We start from the raw sequence: 27,499 nt of genomic DNA, 5'->3' as shown, positions 1-27,499 counted from the left end.
CATGGATGCCATCATCCTTTATCTCATGGAAGAGTATCTCATTCTCAGATAACACTGTCTTATCTACTGCAGTCCCCTGGGAAAAGGACCAGATCCTACTTTGCATTCTATGAGAGAGTCTTTTAATGTATTAGAATTAAAAACCAAAAAAGTAATAATTTAAGTGTTATCAATTTTATTGATAACTGAGCAGACTCAGTTCAGTCAGGTCTGAAATTGAGGCTAATTATTTCATATCTAGACATAGGCTTGGAAGCCCAACATCAGGCACCTAGCATTGAAAACTATGGTCTGCTATAATTTACTCTGATATAGCTGATATGAACTAGAATGCTATTTTTAAATTGCAAACACTGGAAAAACAAAGCATAGCAAATTGCATGAGACAGTCAAGACAACTGAAATTAAGCAGTTATGTGCTTCAAGTTTACATCCTTGACCTCTTCAGAAGACCTGCAGCATCTAATGCTCTTGCCGCTAGAATCTGCAGACTTTGCCGCTAGAATCTGCAGAATTTGTCTAAATTACTGTGAAGATCTCTAAGATCTCTAAGAAATATTAGAGATCTAAGATCTCTAAGAAATATTCAACTCTTAATGTTGTTACAAGCATCATTTCCCATTTAACATTCTCAATTTTAAATTTCTGTGAGAAGATTTAATGGATGAAGTGAAAAATATTTTCTGAACTTAGTATTATTTTTCCTTACTTGCTGTTAATTCTGTTCCTTTTCTCCTGTCATCTTGTCTTACTGCTTGAATTCTCCCTGTTCCATCCTTCTGTCTCACTTCTTGATTGTGATTCCTTGTTCATTTCTTCTTGACTCTTCTAAAAAATGTTGCTTTTATTTCCACCTTTCTGTTTTGTATTTTTTTATTCTCCGTATTAAACATTTTGAATAACCTCTTTACAAATCTATTTGGATTGATTATAGAGTAGACGGCTTTTTCTTTGGTATAAAACAGCAGCTAAGAAAAAAATCTGACTTACTGAAATATTGGCATCACTGTGATCTTTACCTTTTCTTTCTTTCTTTCTTTCTTTCTTTCTTTCTTTCTTTCTTTCTTTCTTTCTTTCTTTCTTTCTTTCTTTCTTTCTTTCTTTCTTTCTTTCTCTCTCTCTCTCTCTCTCTCTCTCTCTCTCTCTCTCTCTCTCTCTCTCTCTCTCTCTCTCTCTCTCTCTCTCTCTCTCTTTCTCTCTTTCAACTGAAAACATTGCTGAAGATGACTTTTTGTGTAACAATCATTGTTTACCATGATCTGTATCTCTAGAAGACAAAGAAGCAAAGCAAAATCCTTTGCAGCACTTAACAGAAAAGATGCTAGGCAGATTATTTCTTTTAGGCTTTAATACTATGTAGGCTTCAAAGGTATTAAATGTGATTGGAATATTTTGCATGTCACAGGTGCAAACATCTGTGAAACAGGCCTATCTGTTCAAATAAGGAACTTCATGTCAGCTGCTGGTTGTGATAAGAGATATGGTTTGATGCAAGATAGTGGCATAGACAATTTGGTGCACTTTGAGAAAAACGTAAATTAAAATTATTCTAGTTTACTTAAAACAGCCTCCACAAGTTCTGCTTCCCCTCCCGTCTGTCCCATTGGAGAAATCTCTTCACACCCTCTCTGTTCTGGCTTGGATTCCTTCTCCAGCCCAGAACCAGCTGAGATTACTTTGGCTGAAAACCCATACATAGCTTGGTTTTGCAATAGTGTAAAGTGATTTATTCCTATGTTTTGAGAATATGAAATATGGCATTTTACTGAATAGATTTCTCAGCATCAGCTTATGATGGGTAGCTTTAGATAAAGTAGGAGGCCAACAGGACTGGTTGAAGGCAGCTGTAGGAAAAAGCAAGTTTTCTTTCCCTAGCAAAAACTACCTTTTGGTGGTATCTGCTTCTTCCTGTGTTTGTTAAACCCTTTCTGGTTTGGAGCTGTGATATTGACAAATAACATGAGGATTTGTGAATTTAGATTGTGCTTATTCTAGTTGTTGCTAGACAACAGAAGAACTTTTTTTTTTTTTTTTTTGGGTGGAGGTTGGGGGGGGGGATTTTGAAGAATCTATTGGTAAGCTTTTTCATTTTTTATAGGCTTTCCTTTTAAATTATATTAAAATATTTTAAGGGTATCTTTGCTGAAATGTACACATCCCAAGGAGGATCTAGGTTTTAATTAAACCAGTGTTCTTGTTTTTTCCATAGAACAAAATGCAGTGATGACTTTTAAACAGATCTTTATTGCAGTGCAGTTTACCTCCTGTAAATATTTTGGTAGGCTTTAGTAATGCCTTAGATATCAAGGAACTAAAAATCCTGAAAGCTGGTCTATGTTGTTCGTTCTGTCTTCCTATAATGGCCAGATCAAAACCTGGATTTAGACATTATTCAGAGTTTCTATATTCAAAACCTGGAGCTGAAGCTTGTGACTGCAGCCAGTTTCTAGCAATTAGGCCAAAGCATTGCTAGGAACTGCGCTGGCCTGTGGAAGGACTCTTTGCACTTATTGGTATTTATATCCCCATATGCTATCAAGTGCATCTTTTTTTTTTTTTTTTTTTAACAACAGTCAGAATGCTTTTGATTATAAGAAGAGGATTTTGTCACTGAATACAAAGTAGTCAATAACATCTTTTACTATGTGGTTTGAAATGAAAATGGATGGAAAGATAAATCCCAAATTGTCAGGGGAACCAGGAGTAAGAAATACAAAACCAGTCTATAGGAATACTGAATAGTAAATTATTATTCTGACACTATAAAATTTTCATTCTCCAATTTCAATCACCACTAAGTCAACACTGTAGGATAAGATCTCTGCTTTCAGCAGGAAAGCAAAAAAAAAAAAAAAAAAAAAAGGCAGAAACACATGTGTTCTCATAAAAATCTAGGAACGTAGAGCAGAACTTGGGAAGTTTTTGGTGTCTATACCTACAGGTATGATTCTCAGCCCTCCCTCATTTTAGAAAATCTCTAAATAGAGACATTTATCTGACATCTGAATTCTAAGTATTGAAATTCTATTTTTTGGCCTAAGCTTTCTGTATTTACAGCCCAGTGCCTGGTTTATGCCAGTTGAATCATGTGTGCAGTCCCAGCTAGTCTGGTTTGCACCTACAGTATACTCACAGAGGTGAGCAGTGCTCCAGATGAAGCAGCCAAGACTGTTTTTAGTTGAAAACATGACAGCAAGTAGTTGATTCCATGCCCTTTTTATTTAATGACTAATGTATTAGAGCATCCTGCAAGGAACTGTTAAGTCTGCTCTCATCAATTGCCTGAACTGAGGTTATTCCACACTGCAGCTCCTGGAAGCCCCATAAATACTGGCCTGAGAATGATATGGAGGGTGCCAATATCGTCTGTCCTGCTGAGGTTGTCCTATTGTACCAAACATCATTCAGCTTCAAGCACTGATGAAGCCACAAGAAACTTTTTTTTTTCTTTTTTTTTTTATAGTTTATTATTTAATGTGTTTTATGATACAATGAACAAAACATGAGGCTTATTAAAATTTACAAGAGAAATGTTTCCTAATATAGCAGACTCATCCCTTATCTATGTAAGTGTATGATGGTGAATGTGTACCTGATGGCATGTGAAATTATAGATCTGTCAGATACGGTTCAGAATTAGCAATAGCTCTTTTACTTTTTTTGTTTTTTTTTTGTTTTGTTTTGTTTTGTTTTGTTTTAGATTAGTAGGGAAAAGAAAGCAATTTGAGAAGTGAAAAGTCTGGCAACTGCTTCTGACCTCTTGCTATAAAATGGGGATAATGCTTCTGCACTAGCGCTCATCTGTCTTGTGTATTTAGATTGTAAGTGCACATCCTACAAATATATTATGCATTTGTACAAGGTCTAGCTTGGGAGAGCTATGATTTTGTTTAGTGTCTTAGGAGTGCTGCTGTAAAATAATTAATAACAGTATTGGCTTCTTTCCCAAACTGTCAGAATTTTTACTGGAAGAAGTAACCTTCTCAGTGCAATTGCCTCAGCCTTCCACAGGCCGTCAATGCAGCTAAAATGGTCTGTAAGCCTCAGCTTCTATCACAAAAACTGCATATACCAGGAAGAATTTTTTGAATAAGTGATTTATAACAAAATTTTCAAAGATGGTCATTAAACAGCATTTGCAAGAGAAGTCTTGAATATTTTTGCATGAATAAATCTGAAGCTTGTGGCTATCCATCATGAGCATATTGAATTCAGTTCAGAATTATTAACTGTGAAGTCTAGAAACATGAGCAAAATCCATAAAAGATTATTTCACCATCTCTAATAAATCATTATAATTGAAATTAAAAAACCTTCAGAATAAATAATGATTGCTCAGGCCATGATTCTTGTCCACATGGCAGTAATGTGATGTGTATTCCTAACAAACTGACACCTAAAATGTGCTTTTTCTTACGGATTGCTATTAGTTGCTTTATATTGCTGCTGTTGTGGACTGATGCCCTCAGAAATACCTGCTTTTTACAGTACAATGTTTTGATTGACATAAACTCCTTGGAGAATTATGGCATGAGAATAGATCTTCAAAGTTCAGCTCAAGCTGATTTTGTTAATAATTGAGAACTCTTTAGCTTAAGTTTAAGGCAAGAAAAATCACTTGTGTCTCACAGCAGAAACAACAAATCAGTTTAATTTCATGCTGAGAAGGATTAAAATAGATTATCAGCTAAATGATTCTAAATGGCTATGACAGCTGTTTGTCATGTGGCTAATGCCTTCTATCTTATATGTATATCACAGAGCAAAGAGTATAATTTTAAATCTGTAGAATTATGTGAAGGAGATGTGTGCTATAGTTTGATATTTTAACTTCTAATTTTATAAAATTGGTATGACAATTTTTGGGGGAAAGGTACTGTAAAACATTGCTCCTACAGACAAGGCCCATGGATCATTTTTGGGGGACAGACAACTATTTGGTTGCAGAGTTGGCAATTAAACTAAATTAATATACAGATGTAAGCCTTCCAAGTAAAGAAAGGCTGCAGCACATGAAGGTAATGCGTAAATGCAAATAGAAGAGAATGTCAAATTAAGGAACTGCAGGGCTCTGTAACAGAGATCCACAAGTTATACTCTTTAGATGTGATGTTAAGTATTGAAAGGATTGAGAAATTGTGGATAACACCACTACATAAAATTTTACAAATCACTTCCCTACAGGTGTGCAGCTCTGTGAAGTAAAATTTAAAAATAGATGATGGTTTACATTTACATCATGCTTTTATGCAGATAGTAACCAGAAAGATGAACTGGACCTTCAGATATCTAGTATCTCATTCACTGTTCTGTTAATCCTGCTTTATCTTGATATCAGTGGAGGGACTAAAATAATTTGGTTACTACAAAATAATGTAAGGTACATATGTGTGGCAGAATGCACTATTAGATGTCTTATAATCACAACAGCATGGCATTCCAGCTCACGAGAAGCAGTGATTTATGTCCCTATAATGCTTCTGGCACACAAAGGAGGTTATGAACGTCATTGTTCTATGTGGACATAGTTGCAGTGAGGAATTGAGCCTTCTGCTCAAAAATACAAACCACAGCAGACTAAATTGAGCATCATTTTAACTACTGTGGAATTTTTGGAAATCATCATTTGTAGTATTATCAGTGCATGTGAATAGAATTGGAATAAAATGTGTGTGAAGATTGGCAGCAACTAAAATAATTTGAACTTAGTTCTGCATGGTTACAACATAAGAGCCGGAGCTTGTTTTCAGATTAAGGGGAAGATCGTTGCAGTAGATTCTGTCTAAAACAAGAGATGTTAGACTGTTCATTACACTGTGACATATGGGCTGCTCATTACACCATGGATTACCAAATCTTAGCTGACACAGGATATACAAGTTATGTATTTATCTCCACAATTTATCTGCAGCAATCTCATGAATTACATTGAATTCAATGTCAAAACAGAGAAAAACAGCAGTTACCAACTGCTAAATCCACTTACTTAGCTATAATGGTACACTACCTACATCTAAGCAGATCTTTGTAACCGGTAAGTTTGCTGTTTTAGAAGATGCCATAAACCCTGTATGACTGAAGCTGGTTTTAAATCTTGGTGGGGATCATTCCCATTCTTTGATAGATGCTTTAACAATATTTGAGTTAAATAACATTTAGGAACATTTATATCGATTGATCATCACCTTTGAAATGAATAAGCATGCTTCAAAATTGCTGCAAGTCAGTGGAGGACTTTCATTTGCAGGCAGTGGGCTACATCTGATTCTCACTTTGAAGCTTCCATCTGAAAAAATGTAGGGTAAGGCCATTTTACATTTATGTGTATGTGTGTTCAGACTTTAGGAGTCTGTGCTCACACTTGCATTCTGCCTCATACAAAGTGACTCTGTGACAAACTAGATATCTCTAGAATGGTTAGTTCTAGAGTTCTAGTTTCTCTAGGATATTTTCTTGGACTTGTCCAATTAAGTATCTTAATACTAAATGTGTGGCCTTTAGGCAGTGAAACCCACAGATCCTTGGCAGCAATGTTAAAAAAGATCATCCACTTGGGGCATAAGTTGATCGAAACTATGTTGATTCTGTGAAAGAGAGTGACTGAACAGTGTCAGAGAACATAAGAACAAACAAAAATATCTGGCCACGGGAAACAACTCAAAGATGCAATAGCAAAAGATATTTTCCATGGGAAGGATAAATTTAATCATTAGAAAGCATTATGTTTTATCATTAGAAAGCAAGCATGCTCTACAGACACCATATATATATGATTAATCATATCATATGGTCATATGAATCATGTTCGTTCATATGACCATATCATATGAAGATACAATATGCTTACGATACTATGAACATCATTAAAACTTTGACCCTGAGGAAGCAGCTGTATCAGTATGGCTGTATTCAGACTAAAACTTTAGATATATAGGTACATCTGTACCTGTGCCTTATACTTGTGCCTATCTTTTCTTGTGCCTTGTGCAATATGTAGCATGAAGGTTTAAAGTCTCTAAAAACTTTCTATGCAATTCTCTCCTCTTTGCCATAAGTACTATTCCATGACTTCTGTTACAGCTGCTTGTCACTTTATTGTCCCCACTTAGAAGTCAGACCATATCAGTACTTTCAGTATGGTTGCTGAATCAGAACCCTGTACCACTTTGTAGTATCGCATTCTGCAAATAAAAGGGTATCTTCTGTACTGAGGTCTCTTCTGTGAAAGTCTTCACTTTACATGGTTTTTGCTTTTTATTTTTATTTTATTTATTTTTGGTGTTTTTATTTATATAAGCTTATAGTCATGTTCTTCCTGTGCCTTTCATTGCACTGTGGTATGTGGTAGAGCTATCACTTTACATTTTGCCATTTACAGCTCTGCTTCGCCAAGTAGCAATTCATTTACATGTTTTATTTTTCTACTCTAGCCTTAGGGAGAAGAAAAGCATTTCATAAAAAGTTGCATATAGTAGTTTGAATTGAGATTCATACACTTTGTTTATGTGGAAAACACCACCACCACTCTTTTCCACCCTTTATATTCTTATCTGGAAACCATATCTTCCAGTTGGGACTGTTTATCTAGGGACCTGATGAAGTCCAGATCCCTCTGTCAGTTGGGCAAAACTTTGTTCTGCTCCCTCACCATTAATATGGATGGGACTGGATGTAGTGTGCTTGTGTGTCAGCCATTCCCCCCACCAGAAGAGCAGTTTTTCTTCATCCTTACTTTTTCTAAAATGCCCCCTGTGTTTTTTGTGTAGATTTTGAATTGCACTTTGGGGGGAAAGGGGCACAAGGTGCTGCTCAGCAGGCACCTAACCCCTCCTTGTTCAAGGCGATGTCCCTGCTGTCACTTCAAAAGGAAGAAAACTAGACCAGCTCTGACTGTGCCTAAAGAGCCTTTCCTTAGGTGGCATTTTTTGCCATCTATCAGCATTGCTAAGATATTTGGGATTATGGTGGTCATTTTAGTATTCCACTTAGTGTCGTACTGGCGTCACCCACCTAACACATGGTTCAGTAGCAGGTGAATGGTGATTCCTAGTATTGCAATCAGTTGCTGTTTTCTCAGTGAAAGCAATAGATTGTTTCACGCACCTTATTTATGTAAAAAAACAAACTATAGAGCAAGGTGACTACTTCATTGCCTGCTTTTTAAGCATTTAAATCTGCTTATAAGCTAGTAGAAATGGTAATATTAAATTGTGCTACAAAGTTATTAAAATAAGGTTTGTTGCAAAGTAGAAGAAATCTGTTCAGATTCAGTCGAGATATAGGCATCTTTAGAGAAAAATGTGGTTAGAAGGTCACATCATTCAGGAATACTACATTGTGATTAGAGACACTGAACAGTAAAAACATGAAAAATAATGTAACTTGGATAAGTCTTTAAAACTGCAAGAGAAGCTTAGATATGATGAGCATGCATGGTAGTAGCTGGGATATACAGTGCAACTACAACTTTCTCAATAGGGCCATATTTTGCTAGTTAATTTTCACCTGAGTGTTATGTTTCAGATGAAAGATGAGACTCCAAGAATAAGAAAATCCCTTGATATCATATGGTAGCATTCGTGCAGCATTGACTTAGGAGAAGGGATGGGATTTAGTATCTCTTTAGGTGGTAATGAGGTGGTTCTTTAGAGTGCCAACCCAGTAAACCCCAACAAAGCTGAGCTTTTGAAATATTACTGGGTCAAAGCACATGAGTGACTGATGCCTTCCATTCAAACTCTTTTTCATGTAACTATTGTGGGAAAAAAAAAGTGTCATGATTTCCCTTACTTTAAGCTAAATGATCTTGTATTTTTAATACTATCTGTTGGGACTGATATCAGCCAACATGTGTTAAGGACAAGTGATCATGGAGAGATAAGGGTCTACTCTAGTGATGCCAGGTGCATTTTTCCTTTAACTTAAGATGTTACAAAGTTGAGAGATACGGACATATAAATGCATTTTTGTGTCATCCTATTTCAAGAGGCAATGCACAAACCACAGTGTTACGCAGTATTGATCAGCCTCCATGTGCTTTAAGAAACCCAGTGTTACCATACCCATCCCCATGCTGTGAGCAAGTCTGTAGATCAAATACCCTGCACACAATTCTCAAATTAAAAAAATCTTTGGAATATTATTAAAAATGCATTTTCAGCTAATACAAAGAGACAGAAACATCACTGCATTACAAGAAGTATTTTTTTTTTTTTCACATAGCAAATGTACTGATTGCTACTTTTATGAACTCTTGGAGATGAATAAAGCTTTCAAAAAACAAACAAACAAACAAACAAACAAAACAACAACAACAAAAAGTCGAATTAGGCCATTTTGTTGGCATCTCACTTAGACTACTAATGAGCTTTGCCAGCAAGGAAAAATGAGAACTGATTTTACAAAAGATCTGTATGAGGAAAAGAAACTGTGCTCAGATGTATTTTGACTATTTCCTACAGATGAAGCTAGTTAATTCTTGGCTCAGAAATAACAGTTCTCTCCAGTGAATTATGTCAATTTTTAGAGCAGTAAAATGTTTATTCTCTGAGTCACTTTAGGTGTCTGTTCCTTTATTTTCCTTGAACATAAACAGCACAGCTTTGGAAAGAAGCCAGGCCATTGTAGATACATTACATTGCTGTTAATGTGATTAACCCAAAGTAAAACATTAAAAGCTCCTGAGGCATTTGTCTAAATAATGAGATGACCAACTCTGAGTTCCCTGGGCTCACAGCATGGGGAGACACATGCCATGTAGTTAATCTTAAAATATTGACATTTGAGATTTATCACCTAAAGCTGGCTCTATGGGCAAGTCTATTAGCTATTGTCAATAAATGCAGGCCAAGCTAAATGTATGCCTCAACGAAAAAGTACTGTGGAAATGCTGCTGGCTTTGCTGATGAGAAACGGTGACTAGTTACCTTGCATGAAAGCTGTCACTATCACCAATATTTCTGTTGCTCACTTCACAAGCAGTTTGGAAATTAGCTGTATTGCTCAAGTTCATAGTTAATTCCCAGTTTAAAATATGTTAACCTAAGTGCTGTCTGAAATGCTCAGACAAATAGTACGTGATAGTTAGATCTTGTAGAGATTCATTGACCCCAGACTGTATAAAATAAACGCATGGTATATTGGAGAATGTACTTGCAAAGATATGCTGTACAGTTGTTTTATCAAAGGGCAAATCAACATGATATTTCTGAATTCCTGAAATGGTTTTAACCATGCATGCACAATAGCTTTGAGACTTGAGGCTACTACATTCATAGCAAACAGTGCAGCTGGTAATCTGAGTATGCATTGATATGGTTTCTGCGTGCTTTCATTTTCTAAGAATAAATATTGTAGATTAGTGAGTGTTCAGTTGGCTGTAATTTAGTCATATAAGCATAGACAAAAATAATTATGAAATTAAAAATGCACATTATTATATGAATGATCAGTTGCACACATTAAATTTTGCCTTTTCAGGGCTTTCACCTTTTCACATCATAAAGTACAGGTCAAACTTTATAAGGGAAGAACCTAGGGAAAAGTGTCAGACTGAATAAAAGACTGTGTGCTTGAATGGAAGAGTTTTGCATAAATTTTAGTTATCTGATGTGTGTGGTGTCAACAATTATTACCCTTTCAGTTTTAATGGCAGAGAAACACCTCTGCACATTGGTGTAGAAACACTCTTTAAAGCTGTTCTAAGTACAGTAGGATAAACAACAATGTCATTTGTGAAGACAATGTTATAAATACTGCTTAATGGAAAATTTAACTTTTCACTTTTACCATGGTTTGCTTCTCAACAACAAAGAGTAATAAAATGACTTAAAAAAGTCATTTAAACAGTCACACTGTTTGCAATACTGGACAATGCAAAAGCTACTATTATAAATGCACACGTGTTAATATTTGTAGACTCTCCAAGTCTTTGTATTACAGTTTCCAGAGGGGGAAAAATATTTTTAAGTGCTGTTGGCACACTTAGACCAGATGTCACCCATAATAGTTTAAGTTTTGCTAATCACAAGGTAATCATGGAGTAGCATATAGCTTTGATAAAATATTCTTTTTTTTCAAATACTCTCATGTTGTCAAAGTACTCTCGCATTCTCAAATATGCCTGGCTTGAGAATAAATTCATTCACATGGAGAGAGTAGAAGCTTAAGAAGAACATGGTACCAGACCTGGGCTTCTGGGTCATTCCTTTTGTTGCTGAAATTGAGCTGATGTACATACATTTGCATTATGGCATGTTTTAGAAGCATTTAGGAAATATCAGTCACTTACTGTGCTCTTGAAAATACTTTGCCTGTTCTAAAGTGAAGATTTCAAATGTGAACACCAGCTTTTCTCTTTTGTGTCAGCACACATCAACAGTGGCTGCAGAGCTCTTGATTTTTCTATTTTTTTTTTCAAAAAAATTTTTTTTTATTATTATTATTTTATTTTTTTTGGCCATGAATTGAATTGACATTCTTGTTTGGTTTGCTGGGCACTTTCTCCTAAGTGTGCTATTCTGAGATTTTATGCTGTCTACACTAGTGCTTACAAGCCTTTTATGAACACCCAGGAGGAAGGCATCACCTATTTGTTGAATAGTACTGAAACAGAGTAGTTAAGATTGATAAAATTGATAAAAGTTTGACTCCATTTTAATCAATTAAAGTCTTAATCTTTTTACAAGAATATCTGGAGACTTTTTTTTTTTTTGACCTTGTACCTACATGTATATGCAGCTTGAGCATGAAGTCTGAAGCACCCAGTTGAACTTGGCTGCCATTTACAGCTAGTGTGTTGGAAGAAGAGTGCTGGGAGGATGAGATGGAGTGTACTGTAAATATTCATCATTTACAGCAGTATAGTCAAGATAGAGACTCTACTTCATTCCTGTTGTGTTTTTGTCTTCTGAAAATAAGTTGTATATAGCTACTATGAGCCAACATCTGAATTCAAGCAGTGATGACAATGAAAGCAATAGCTTGCATAAGATAATGAAAAGGCAAAGTGAGAAAGGACAGAGTGAGAAATTGCCTCAATCAGAGATCCCCAAAGCACATTACACTTCTGCCTACAGGCCAAGAAAATAAATGAACGTTATGCTGACAGTCTTTAGCCATTGACATTCAGCTTTCCTGGGGCTGTAAGTAATTCTCTATGGCTAGCGACTTCAGGCATATGTGATAGCTCTGTCGGTGTATTCATAAATATATGACACTTTGACACTGGCTCCAGGTTCGTACGTTATTGAAGAGAGCAAGAAACTTGATAGCTGAAAGGCAAGTCTGATGCTTAAAATTCCGTATACCCTGCCACCTAATGAATCAGTAAACACTGTAAGACAGCAAATACTGTAAATACTGTAAATAATACAGTAAATACTATAAGACTTCTTAAATCTAAAGGATATGCTGAGTGTTTGAGGCATAACATTGGGATCCAGAGACAGTATATATGTGAAAGCTGATTCTTAAACTGCAAAAGCTGTTATAATTTTTTAAAAGCCCTATAAAATAAAACTTTATTCTTGTCTAAAGAGTTATTGACAAAATAATCCATAAATTAAGCTTTTTGAAAAGATTTTTTTTTCTTTATAGTTATTTGTTAGGATGAATGTTGACAGTCTATTTAGCGTAGTATGACTGACAGCATTGTATGAGAAAACCAGGGAGCTTGCTATCTAAAAGGCAAAACTGTGAAGGTAAGATACACTGGGAAACTAAGATAAAAGATTAAATTTAAATGTATCAGGCAAGAGAGAGGTCAAGCCCTCTTTTGTTTCCATTTGTTTCCATTTGTGTCTCAGATGGAAAGGGGCTGCCATGGCATTTGCAGGAGTATGTCTGGGTGGAGATTAAAAAAGCTCTGGGACTGACCAAGTCTCAGAAGATTTGAGGAGAATACCTGAATGTATGCTGTGATTCCTGACTGGGCTTAATGCAACAAGTAAGTGAATAGCTAAAACAATAGGGAAATTTCAGTGTCACAGTGAGCACCCTGCCTACTTGTAAGATTACAAGATTATTATTATTTTTTTGGTTAGATAGCAAAATATTTTTAAATACAACTTGTATGCAGTCAGGAGGAAGGTTAGACTCACAAGTGGAAATACTACCGAGGGGTAAAGCATTGATCTAAGTGATTTGGAAGCACCAAAAAAAATGCAACTGCTGTAAGTCCCCTATGATCATTTACATTTAATGTTAATTTGTAAGTTCTGATTAGAAAGCAATATATGGCTTGCCATAAGTGTTGTTCCTCTGCCTTCAGTGAACTGTAATTGACTAGGGTAATAGATGGCCTTCCAACAAAGATTCCTCTATCTGTTGTTTCAGTAACATTTGAAAGAGTATTTAGCATCACTAAATTATATCTATCAGTGAAGAAGAAAAAAGGAAGATTGAATACAGATATTTATACAAACAAAGCAAAACACACCCTAACAAACAACATTCCATGCAGTGACCTGAACTAAGACTTCATATGCTTCACATCTGGTATATATTTGCATGTACATGGAAAACATCTTGGATTTATTAAAACAGGATAATTTCATGCACATTTTGAAGATTCCTTTATATATTATTTGTTATGTGAAAAATGGTGAATCTCTTTGAATAAATAGAAGAAAATGCAGAAACTGGTGATACATTTTTAAGTATGTTGAAATCAATTATTTCCTTACTAAGATAAGAGGTAATTTCCTCATTTAAATCTCATAGATGTACTGACCAGCAAATCACTTTTGGTCCATTCCCGCACTGATAATTCAGTATAAAAAGCCTGTGTTCTAGCATAATTAGCTGTTTACTGAATTCTAAAAGTCCATACTGATATACCAAGCCAAAGTTATTAAATATCTGCTTTAATTACCCTTTCACCTTCGACTAACTCTGGAACAATTTGCTAGATTTGGTATCAAAGGTGCCAGAGCTTTCCTTCTACCTTTTTTTTTTAATTTTTAATTTTTTTTTTAAATTTTTTTATTTTTTATTTTTTTGTAAAGAAAAAATAAAAACTCAAAACTCCCAGTGGATTGTGACAGATCAGGTTTGCTCCTGCCTTGCTCTGTTTATGTAGCCAGTAGGGCACCTTCATGGGGAAGCTGTAAAGTTATGAACAGTGAGCATGGATGAAGGGAGAGATGCACAATGTTCAGTGCAGAGTTGAAGTCACACAGTTCTCTTCTGTCACTAACTCACTCTGCAAAACCAGCTATGCAGTTATACCAACATATGATTTTATTTGTTTAGATTTACAAGATTTCTACATATTCTAGCCTGTGTACCAGCTAAGACTGTTAAGGCCTAATGCTCGTCCCAAGTAGCATCTTTTTTCTTGTAAGAAGTTAAAACAGTTTTGTATTTTTATTTATTTATTTATTTATTATTTCCCTCTACACTTCATGTATAGTTAAAAAATGGAATTAAATGTTCTTCTACTGTGTGAAATACATGATATCAAGAAGAAAAAACTCAGGAAAGCTTAAAATAAATTGAAAGAGACTGAGATTTTTTATTTTTTATATTTTTTTTTCAGACTGAAATAATGTTTTAAGTCAAAATGAAAACTTTCATCCATTCAAAATGAAACACTCATTTCATATTTTCTTCCTGAAGGAATTCCAATTTTATTTATCAAGCAAAATGAAGAATGAATGTATACAATTTGGAAACAAAGCAAATGAACAAATGTGAATAACATTATTTTCATTCCCTTTTTTTTTTTTTTTGGGCCAGCTGACTTTATTACACAGGTCTTTAAACATGAAATTTCAGTGAGTTTCCAGAGTAATTATTTTGCAGAAAGCAACAGTATCTGATCAATCTGATCAATAGTACAGAGAGTTAAGAGGATTTTGATCAATACCTACAAACCAGGCACATAAATTTCATCTCAGTAAAATTTTACCTTTTTTTTTTTCTAGAGCCATGATTTCTTACTACATATCTATGTCTAACTTCTAAAGACTCAAATTTCTTTTCTCTACATTCTATTTCACTCTCAGTAACTCAGTTTTTGGACATGCTTGAAGTCAACTGGGTTTATGCTTGCATCCATTTAATTCTGGGGGACTAGGTAGAAGTCCAAATTAATTTGGTGTATTTTGATATAAAGTAATAAATCAGCAGTTTGTTCTGAGGTCCCAGACAATTAAGAAGTTCCCTAGCAGTATTTCTGGATAGGTTTATTTGCTTCTTTTTTTTTTTCTTTGTAGTTTGTGCAACTTTATCATGTTGGTGGCTGTATATAAGCTACCTTGATATGTTGTAAAGGAAGAAAAACATTACTGGATGAAATGGAAGAACACTTTTTTTTTTTTCTTTTTTCTTTTTACCTACTCAGACATATTAATGCAACAGTATTTTAAAAGCTAACAAAAGAAATTCCTTAATTGACACAAGTCCTAAATTGTTGCTGGGTAGATTATATGCCAAGCTATAGGCTTATTTATAATTATCTGGAAATCCCTATTTTTTTGTTTTGTTTTGTTTTGTTTTGTTTTGTTGGGGGGTGAGGAAGATACATCTAACTGTAAATTCCAGTTTTACTTTCAGTAAACTGAAAGGTGTGGATCTTTCCTAGTGCTATGTAATTTTCCCTCTCATAACAAATATTCTAGCAATAAAAGTATATCCTTCATTTCATCTTTCCTTTTTTGTTTTCTATAGCCATGTGGAGCTAGGAATGTAAAGTATATGGGATGGGATTTAACCATCAGCCTGATATGTTAGGATACTGCCTGACATTAGACCCCTCAGGCCAGTAAGGACCAACAGAGTTGACAGCAGAAGACACACGTCTCACACAAGTCACAACTGTAGTCCCAAATCTCCCATTCAGCAGTGTCCCTGGACTGCCTTTCCAGACGGAGACAGAAAGTCCAAGTCCTCTGTGTTTTGTTCTTTGTTTTTTGTTATCAAGGACTATTGCAACACAAATGTTTATAAACCTTGTTTAGTATCATTCAGGCAAACTGCTATGGTGAATAACTCTAATAGATCAAACACACACCTTATCTTAGCAGGAAAGTACCTTGCAAGTAAATGATGGGAATTTCAGCAGATCACTGAGATTCATTCCCTGAACAATTTCTCATTTTCAGATAGAAAGGAAAGGAAATTATCCAATTTCTCTTTTTATAATAACATCCAATACATTTAATGTCCAATTTTTATACAGCTTCTTGATTTATAGCATTTCCTGGGCTACTTCTGCTCTAGCTACTATTATCAAAGTAGTTATTGTGTTAACCCTTTTGGTGTCGGTGTGCCCCAAGACGAGTTTTCTTTGCTCAGAGATATATCTCATGTGTGATGCTGAACATTTCAGGTTTGAAGCAGAATGTGCTTCCCTAATATGTTTTTAATCAGGCACACAAGACCATTCCCTGTTTCTCGTAGATGCTACATACACACTAAAGTGATGCATACCCGCAAGTTGAAAACTGGTGGCAAAGACCACCAGGCAAAGGAAGATTATCACATCTAGTAACACTTTTGTATTAAAAATACCTTTAGCTAGGATATAAACCAATGTTTTAGCAAGTTTGTCCTACCAGATCAAAGGGGATGAAGTGATAAGCCAGAATCTGATCTTGCACTCCCCGTGACCTGTATCATGAGTAATCGACAGATCACCATGCAAATTAATCAAATGCATCACAGAAATGATCTCTGATGTGCTTGGCCAGACTTGAAATTGCTGATAGTTCTTCACACAGGCTAAGTGTCTTACATTTGAAGTTAAGTCTGCCTCTTACTCTGTCTTTCTGGATCACTTGTTACCCAATTACTAGGTAACATGCAATGCAGTTTCCTGCCTCAGTCAACTTAAAACTACTATTTTTCTGTCATACCCAGAGTATTGTGCAGGAGTGTGTGTGTGGGGGGCTCATCAGCAAAGCTGTGTCTTACAGATAACACCTCTTTGATAAACAGGGAAACAGTGTCTTCTCTGAGCTATTATTTCAGACTTCCATGAACTCAAACCCTTCCTAGTTACATTTTCTTTAGAATCATTTTCAGGTTGTGATTCATAACTGGCATACTTACCTTTTAAGTGGTAATGTATATTTTTGATTATTATTATTTTTTAAACTTGAGAATCTGCACTTAGCAATGCCTTAATTCTGAGGAGAGCCTATGAAGGCAGAAACATGGCCTCTCATGTATCAGCCTGCAGTTCATGTTTTTAGCATAGCAACATTCAAACTATCATCATTATAAAAGACGTTAATCAAAATGCTGTCCTTTATTATGTTCATAGGTACAGACAGCTGGCCAGCTAAGTACAGTTGTCATTTTAGAGTAACAGCAGTGTTAATGGTCGGGCTTGTTACATTAAGTTAGAGGTGTTTCTGGATTTCAGAGGCTTTCATTAGCATTTAAAAGACTTTCTAGGCAAAGACAGTATGATTACCAGTGAAAGCATGTATGGGTTAAGAGTAACTCAGTGGGTAGAAGTCGCTGTGCTGAAGCTGGGCTCTCAACAGGTATTTACTGTAGCAGGACTTAAAACCCTTGCCGCACTATTGCTAAAGAAGAATCTGACCCAGGAAACCAAGGAAGAGCTTCATTTATTGGAGTTATTCTGGTATGGTGACGGAATACCAGTTAGACTGATTATGAGTATTTTAAAAGCAAAATAATAAGCAGTATGAAGTGCACAGAAATATAGCAGTACTTGAAAACATAGTGCCGTTAATTTAACTGTTTATCTCAGTGTTGTGGTCAGCTGCAAATTACAGTTGAAGATACTCAGGCTGACATTCTGTTTTCAATAGTAAATCAACAGACCCTTCACTTTCACTAAATTGTTTTCCAGGATTCTAGAGGAAATATGACTCAAAGAAATACAGTTGTAGAAGACAGCATGTGCCGAGGACAAGAGAAAACATTTAATTAAACCTTCTTTTCTAAACTGACCTTCCTTTCTCTTGACAAATGATGACAGGGAAATATATTCAAAGGAATACAAGCAAAACAATTAAGAAGCTTGTAATAATTTATAACTATTGAATTATGGATCACCTGAAGATGTGAACACATGCTCCTGGCTGTTGATTTCAGAGTATGTATCTCAAGGATGAGCTGTGTTTCAGAAGGGAAAATCCTTGCATGCCTACATGAGGCTTAAAAAGGAAAGCCGAGATGCATTTACTCAGAGCAAACTTTCCACTTAATTTAAGAATAAACAATGAGCAGTTGAGAACAATCTCCTGCATGAATCTAGTTCATGACAAATGACTGCAAGGAAATGCACTCTTTCACGCCCTTCTCTGTGAGCGGAGCAGAAGTCAGAAAAAGAGCACTGTACTCTGGCTGGGCTCTTCTGAACCACATCATGGTACCCCTGTTCACCTCAGCTGACTGCAGCCTCTTAGCCTGGATGGTCAGGACACCATTCCTCCCAGTGCTGTAATCTTGTTACTGGTTTTCCTTTCCACATATTGCCCTCTCCTTTGCTATCCCCAAGGCAGCATGAGAAACCCTGTAGGTGCTCCCAGCAGTGTGATGAGAGCACGCAGACACTGCAGTACTTGTGGCAGTGGTGGACACAGAACGGGGGCACAGAGGGAGCAATGTGGAGCAGACGCTGATGCTTCTTGATATAACAATGATTGAGAATAAACTTTGGCTTACCATCCAGTTTCATCTTTCTCATCTGTATATAAAAGGCCTATGTAATGGGGAGCTTCTCACCCCAGTAACATTTGCAAAGGCATTGCTCCACTTAGCATTACACAAAGCTGTCTAAATCAAACTTCTGAAAGTGGCTTAGGAGCTTCAGCTCCTTTGAACTTATATGTACTTGAGGTTTCTAGCCGCTCTTGACTATGGGACTTTGCAATTCAGCATAGAACGTGTGTTTAATACTTGCTATTATTTGTTTTATAGTTTGAAAATCTACAAAGAACAGTCATTTTATCTCTCTGACAGTCTTATTATAGTCAGAAAAATCTTATGATTCTTACTACTTGTATTTTAAAAGAGAGTGCCTCAGGATCTGGGGGAGCTTAACTACTGACAAGAAATAAAAAGGGCCCAGGACAGTTTGCTCTTAAAACACTGCAGCAGGAGGTTGTCAAGCATGTACCAACGGTTTCAGATGAGGTTTAGGCTGAGATTTGTGTGACCTCTGCCTGAATTTGCTGTGTTTGACCATCTTAAAGCTGTAAATGCCAGACAGAACAGACAGTTGCACATTGTGTCCATCTCAGTATCTAAAAGGCTTCTATCTCGTTATCAGGTAAAGATTTGGAATCTCAACCTGGATAACGAAGGAAGAAGTCTTACCTGAGAAGAATTTTCTGTCAAGTTAAAAGTGAAAGTGAGCAGTTTCTGATAATGGTTTGATCACTGGTACAGTGACGAGCAATTCCAGCCTTGTGCCCACAGCACAGTAGATGTGGCAAATAGAGGCTGATAGGAAAATAATGGTTAACATGAGCTTTAACATTGCCTATATCTTGATTAGGTCACTTTTAAGCTGGTATTGTCCAAAGACTTCCATTTAGCATACCTTGTTGGGATTAAGCACTAATTATGTAGGGGTCCAGTTACATCACCACCTCTCCCATAGATCCCATTCATACAGATTTGACACGTGGTCTTGAAGAAGAAAAATTCTATTATAATTACCATCTGAATAAGGAGAACAAACAGCTCTATCCACATACTGCAAGCATATGATAGCAAATCAGAGCTAAACTCTAAGCACAGGAATAGGTAGATTTTTAATAATAATTCAATCGGAATTTTTAATAAGAAAGACCTGTATGTCATTATAACAACAAAAAATATCAATCTTACTATATAACTGGAAAATTATAGTAATGCTGGCTGCATCATTCACCTTGCCCAGAACAACCTGTTAATGTTTTAATCTGAAAGTGCATCCTTTGTTCTTAGGCTGTGGTAAGGAAGGGTTCCTGCCCTGAGGCTCAATCATACTTTTTCCATTTTAGCCCCTAGACTTCTTACCACAGTTATTTTTCTAGATAAGGCAGAATTCTTTCCACAGCCTGACTTTTTTTTTTTTTTTTTTTTTTTTTTTTTTTTTTTTTTTTTTGAAGGACCTCTGCTGGAAGGCAGAAAGAACAACTTTGGTCAGTACTTTAAGTATCTGATGAAAGCTTCCACATTGGCAGCGAAGAGTGCTACCACTGTGGCATTGTAATCTGCCTTTTTGCAGCATCTCTTTGTACACAGCTGCTGCCAGACGTGGGAATACTACCATAGAGTTTGGGAATAATGAAAAGTATATTTCTGTTACTGAAACAGTAGCACTTAAAAGACTGGCTAATGTCATGTTGTGACTCCAGTCACTCTATCATAATGTTCTATCTTTTAGCACTTTATACCCAGTTGATAAAGGGCTGGGATAAGCATGGAATCTTACTTTAACAAACAGGTTTTTTTGGTAGACAGCCACTGCCATGGTTACGAGCAGTCAAGCCACAGCTTGTAGTCCATTTCCTCACCCTGCTGCCAACCTGCATCTCTAATGAGATGTTCTGGTAAACAAACACACTACATTAACCTTTCCTAAATTATTTTTTGAGATCAAGATGATGATTTCAGATTTTGAAATTGAAGCAATGGATTAAAGAGTTCCCTGCTGAAGGACCCAAAATTTTGATGTCTTGGAAGAACAACTTATTCACAGAATATTTAACTGTAAAGAGATATGCCAGGATACCCAAGGTTATTGGACTCTTCTGGTTCATATCTTTTTGATGCTGATGTTTGTTGAAAGCTCATTTCCTATCCTATTCAGTAGATTTGTAATACAGAAATAGGTGGGAGTTCAGGAGTTAGCAGTGTTTTGATCTTCCTACTTTTTCACCATAACACTGAATAATGTTATACATGTAATTTTATGTCTCAGAGGAGATACAGTTGAACAGTTGGCCATATTTCAAAATCATTAACAGCTATGCCAGATTCTCAAAGTGTTTTGGATGCAATCCTATAATTTTCTTCCTTTTAAAATTTAACTTTATATATATTTTTTTAATTTAGAAAACAGTGTTGTAGCCATACCACAAAGAAAAACCCACAAAAGAATCCAGATGCTTATGAACTTGTACAAGTGGAGCAACAAAAAATCAAAGTAAAACTATAATCTTCAAGAGTTTAAATTTGCCAGTATAGCAGTATATTACAAGTTGGTGAGTACTCCAATTAGTTCTTAGTTTGAGTTCTTATGTTCTTTCAGAATTACTCAATGCAGATTTACAGTCAAAATAGATAGGGGTAAACCCCTATAAGAGCTATACATTTGGTTTGATTGAGTGATTCAGTGTGTAAAGAATGAATGGAAGGACCAAACACATCATTCAGACAACTCTTTTGACTTCAGTGGCTTCATATCACTGATAGAGTTATGTCTTCACATAATCTGTAACAGATTTGTCCTTTCCTTCATGTCTTTACGTCTATATGGATTGCATCCTTGATCCTTGACAATGGCAAATATTTTTTTCATGCTAATAACAATATTGCTCCCAGTTTACCTCCAATCTACTGTTAGAGCCAGTCAGCAAGCATCATTTTCCTTACAAACCAGAGAAGTGTCTCTGCAGTAATGATAGCCCCTTTGCTTATCTACTCACTTCAAACAGTTAGGTCTGAGGACTTTCAAATTAGAGGATAAGAATCCTTACCTCTTGTTCTTGTTACATTCATTAGGCTTTTTTTTAGTGACATTTTTTACACTTATTTTTATATTTTATATTCTGAGAGATCATTGACTACATTAAGGTATGCTATATTTATGCCGGTGTTGTATGAATGAATGATCAGATGTTTTTCATCATCAGAGATCTTCTGTCTCCATCCATGCACAGGAAGTTTTGGAAGCGTGCCTTAACATTTTTAGGTTTAGTTTTGACTAGATGGGCAATGAGAAATAGCTGCTGGTGGTTATAAAGCTGGAATCTGAACAGTAGAAACAATCAGCAGAGCTCTGGGAAATCTCTGAAAGCAAATCTGAAAGCCTGGGTCATTTAGAAGTTAGGGAAGGTTTGAATATTAGAAGAATAGCTTGTTTTGATTTATTTCATTTCCGGGATTGGTGCTTTCTCATAGAACAGTTCAATGAAGAGATGCTCCTGCTAACAATGGGAATTTGGGCAGCCTTGGCCATCCCCCAAAAATGTGGTGTGCCAGGCCTCTGGCACTGGAGTTTAGAGAAAGTTGGAGGTCTGGAACTGAAGCTTTAGGTGAACTAGATAGGGCATGTTTTAAGGGCAGCCAGGCACACAGACATTTGCAGCCAGTTTGTAAAATACATACCAAAGGCAATGGCTGGGTAGGCACAGTATTAAAAGTTACTATTTAATGATGCTTTTTGTTTATTCAGAATATGGAATAAAAATCTTAGACACTGAAGACCTGATGCAAAAAAAAAAAAAAAAAGCACAGAATCTGGGAATCCCTTGACAAACATTTACATGGGAGGTGATGATAAACAAACAAGACTTAATACTTAGCACAACAATACTTTTAGAGGACATGTTTTATTAACTGCTTTGTATTTCTTCTCTGCCTATCAGGAGAATCCTTTATTTGAAACCACTCATTGCAGGTTTACTGTAAGATGTAGCTTGCTATTTTTAATCAGTGTATGAGAAATGAGGAGAGACGTAGATCCAATAGCATTAGCAGGTAATACTCAACATCTCTGAAGGCACATCTATTGAGCACTTCAATTTGACTGTGAACTCATGCTTAAATGGCTATCTTTGTTTTGCTGCTGATATATCGTGATATTACTCTCATATACTGATGCAGGTTTATTCATAGTCTGTCAGGCACAGCATGTTGCAGTCCTTTCACATGGGGAATAAAGAAAGTTTTTTTTTTTTCTAGTTATAAGTCTCAGATAAACAAAAAGATAAGGTATTATTTAGTGACACAGTGCAATCAGTTCTCTCAGAATGCCAGCTGATAATACAGTGACTGTGCATGTGCCTTTATGCTCAGAAATGGTATGTTACTCTGCCAGACAATGGGGAACATTTAAATAGGACCCAATGTTCAGAAAGGCAATACACTTCCTGAAACTTGGAGTTTAAAATCACTGTGTCTGAAAAAAGGAGACAGCTAGAATAAATAAGACATTTTGGAAAACGTATGCCATATTCTTTCAGAACAAAATTTAAAATGATTCAGACTGACAAGAATTTTAAGACCCATTTTGAAGGCTACTCTGCATGGGTAAATATATTAGTAAAATAACTAGAATGATTCATATAGATTTCTTTTAAAATTTTGGAATATAGATGCATGTAAACATAAATTCTGCCATTAGTGAGTCAGATTTCCAAGGCTTTAAGAATCTCTCTTAGATTCAAGGTACAGTTTACGTAGGGGCATATATTTCAATATAATTCATTTGTTAAATGAAGGGACTTATAATTGTTAATAAAATTGGGTGAACTCTTAGGATTCATTTAAGCATATTTTTAAGAAAACTCTCAGCACAGCTAGCCTTGTGAGATAGCTCAAAGATACCACTGCAAGAAATGGAAGTGGAGTCTTTTTCAGTAGCACTTGGTTAGTTTTGATAATACAAAAACCTATATGTTTTTGCAACAATTCAGAAGTTTTGTATCAGTCATACATACTCCTGGAAGAAGTCAGCTGCTAGTTATCTCTAAGGACATATATTTTCTCTAAAAATAGTGACAGGTTTTATTTACATTGTTGAATGTCAACTAGAAAAAAGAAAAACAGATCTAATGCTATTGCTGTCATGATCAGTGGAGTTTTATGGAAATTCCAGATATGGAAACAAAGACTGATTTTTAAGCAGACTATCTCTACTGCTACTTAAAAATTATTGTTTCTTTTTTCCTGGTGCTCTGTTGATATATGACTAATCTTGGTTACAATTATAAGGATTTCACACTGTAAATTACAGAGTATGCAATAAGTCATTGAAGCATAATGTAGAGAATAATATAAAATAAGTAGGCCATACCGATCTTGAATACTGTCTTTTACTTTAGCTAACACTGTAATATTTTGTGTTAAAGTCGATAGTAAATATATTGTATTAATTATATGCAATTAATGTCATTTTTACATGTCTTCAACCTAATGGATGACAGATTCATTTATGTTTTACAACCAAAATGTGGGTAAATTGGTCTGTAACATGTAAACTCAAACACTTACCTCTAGTATAAGACTAACTTGATAAACCCTGATGAGTTGAGTTGCGTATTCTAAACTACTGATAGGAATTGCAGCCTATTGCACATAGCTAGTGGAATAGCTAGTGGGACTAGTAGAGATTGAATGAATATGAATAAGATTCCATTCACCTAAATAGTCTCAGAAATCACATGTTCCTCTTTATTATCCTCTGAATACCTTCTATTCCAAAACAAAGCAAAAACCAAACAATCCCCCAAAACCCACACTGAATAAATAATCATTTTATGATGAAATGGTTAATTGACAATAAAAGAGCACTCAAAAATGGACTTTTTTTCGCCTGATCACTGTATTTTTGCCCATTCCTGTTTCTTGAGAAGGTTTATCTGTACAGTAACTCATAGGTGGTATAGGGAAATCTGATGTTATTGCTGTGACCTCAGTGCAACCATTCATGCATTTTTCATTTCCTGTAAGTACTTACTTAATTTTTAACAATGTGCGTAACCTTATTTCTATTTTTAGATTAACTGATCTCACACTATACTTTGGATTTGAAGAGTAGTGGTAAATCTGGTTCCCTAAAGCACAGTGGAATCACTCCAGAAGTGGTTTCATACTGCCTTGGGATGGTTCTAACATCATATCAGTGGGACACTTTTGTGTGACTGTGAGATCAGTCTTTTTTCTGTTTCTACAGATATAGTTTCAGCATTTCACTGGCTTCATCCTATTTTATTTTATTTTATTTTATTTTATTTTATTTTATTTTATTTTATTTTATTTTATTTTATTTTATTTTATTTTATTTTAATTATTTTTCTTTCCTGTAATTAATGCTATAACAACCCCTTCCACTGACTTTCTTCACAGGCAATTACATCAATTTTATACGCATAATGCAGTCACTTTTGGCTTCATGAGCAAAATCCTCCAAACTAGCATGACAAAATTCAGCCTCTCCCTTCTAATTTTATTAAAACAAAACACAACAAAACAAAACAAAACAAAACAAATGAAGATAAATGCAGCTCAGAACTGCCCTTTAGCCACAGCTGCAGGCATACTGGGGACCGTGTCCTAAGCAAGGTGGTATAACAGGGAGCAGCCCCATAACTGTCTTGGCAAATCCAAGTCCTCTGGAAACCCTTCAGGTATTAATTGTTATGAATTACCACTAGTTTAAATAAAATTATTTAGCAAATTATTTACTTAAGACTAAGATGACAAATGCAGGCAGATAAAGTTCCATAGTGGGGTGTAATAAATTATAAAGACCGTTATATATAATCATTAGAAAGAAATTGGGACCTTAAATTACATTTGTAATTAAAATGTCTATTTAAAATTTTATCTTAGCTTGACCGTACATTCATAATTTGTGAAGCTGAGTGTTTTGATGTAAGAATTTAAGTTGGCATTGCGAACCTAATAGCTTTTTAGGAAGAAAATCTAGGTCCAGTTACAAAACCAAACTATTTGGTTACTAAATCTAGATTCTGGCAGATCTGGTGGGATTCAGAGGAGATCTGAAAATAGATGAGCATTTCAGAACAATAATGACTATCTACTTCCCTGATAAAATCAACAGTACAGGTAGTTAAAGTAAGAAGCACATGGTTGCATTGAACAGAATGAATAGTTAATGTGTGTATCAGCCCCTTGTTTGTGGTCTTGTGGGTCTTCCCACCTCTGGTAGTACCTCTATTAGCTGAAGAAACGGCACCGTATCAATTAAGTTGTTTGTATTACTGAAAGCTTGCAACAACAATCATTTAAAAATTTCCTAAAGAGCTGGAGTAGGACAGGCATTTAGTGAGATAAGTTCTTCCTTAGACTAGACATGTGACTACTGTTCCCAGCTCCTGTTTCCCTTACTGTATTTTCAAAATTGTTTCTTAATCTTACATTATAGCAACATGGTCCACGAGATCCAGCCAGATTATTCCTCCTCACCCACATATCTGCTTCCATACAGAGCAACTCTGTTGCTGACCAACAGTGAAAAAATGGCAAATCTCAGAAAGATTGACTGAGAGTGGAGGAGTATATTTAAACCCTATTAACTTGATTGGCATTATGACACATGAGAGATATTGTGAAAAAAATCAAACATCATGGAAACAGCCCCAACATTGCATATGGATGCCTGCGTTTTATGTTTATACAGTGTATTTTATGTTTATACAGTGCATTTTTACATTGTCTCTTATTTTGTCTTCAAACCTTTATCTCTGCTCTTTATTAAATCTTCAATTTAGTTATCTTCAGCTGGTATTTTATAGCAACAGTCTGACACAAAGGCTTGTTAATCAGACATAATTTTCTAAACAAGCAAAGTGTGTGCTATATATAGGATAAATGATATGGAATTGTGAATTACAAATCTATATTCATACTGAGATTTTCTTTGGAGACATTGTGAACAGTTGCAGGGACTCAGCTATGGCATTAAACTTTTATTGTTAAAGGTGGGATTTTAAAAAAACCATGTTGGGCAGAACACCATCTTTAAATTAAATATTCATTGTACCAGTTTTCTCATCTCTCTTTTTTCTCATTTAACCTTCTTTGTCATTCATTGCTGTCTGTAAATACAAGTGTCTAATAACAAGAAAATAATGCTGTGAGGAGCATATATAAGACAGTGAGCAACAAATTAATGGTTGAAAGGTATACAAAAGTAGGTAGATTTCTTTGGTTATTCACAGTATAATTAGAAATACATTCTATATGACATGTTTGTATAATAAATACACATTTATAGATGAGGGGAAGATCTGCCTTCATAGCTATTTTTTTCAGCAGTGAGGAGGACACTCACAGTATTTAAAAGCATTAGTAGTGAAACAAATTTAGGAAATAAGGACAGATTTGAGCCAGGTCCACATCTTTAACAGGCCTGGGAAGAACCTGTTCTTTGTGGTCTAAAGCTACCTCTACCAGGTACCTAAATACTTGCTCTGTGCTTGTAAAACTCTATTAAAAAGTGCATAATTAAGTCTTAGAAAGCTCTAGGAATGTAATAATCACAGTGAGCACAGTGATTGCATTATATTTTGATGGTTAATCTTGTAAAGTGAGTACTAACCTGATCTGAAGCCATGTGAGCATTGGTGTTGTGCCTCCACCAAATACCCAGACGGTGAAAAACACAATAAGCAGTGCTGTTGTGAACATCATTTGTTTGGGCTGGGATCCTGTGTCTCGAATAGCCAATGCAAATGCTATTGCACCACGTAAACCTGAAAAATGGATGAGAATGGTGAACTTAATGTGATGGAGAAATAGAATTTTACTCTTTCCTACCCAAACCTGATTCCAAGGG

The 27,499-nt window shown here is 35.5% G+C and overlaps 1 protein-coding gene across 1 annotated transcript in view; it reads right to left on the bottom strand.

Annotated features, from left to right (window-relative positions):
* SLC9A9 (solute carrier family 9 member A9) overlaps positions 1-27,499 on the bottom strand; it is a gene marked incomplete at both ends in the record, with an annotated part of 211,898 nt that overhangs the window by 63,503 nt on the left and 120,896 nt on the right. Inside the window, one exon of the mRNA XM_084292307.1 lies at positions 27,263-27,416. Coding sequence (XP_084148433.1) covers positions 27,263-27,416 — 154 coding nt within the window. The remainder of the gene's footprint in view (positions 1-27,262; positions 27,417-27,499) is intronic.

This window comes from Netta rufina, assembly GCF_964035555.1.
Source record: "Netta rufina genome assembly, chromosome: 9".
NCBI lineage: Eukaryota > Metazoa > Chordata > Aves > Anseriformes > Anatidae > Netta > Netta rufina.
This window is presented reverse-complemented; position numbering and strand designations above follow the sequence as displayed.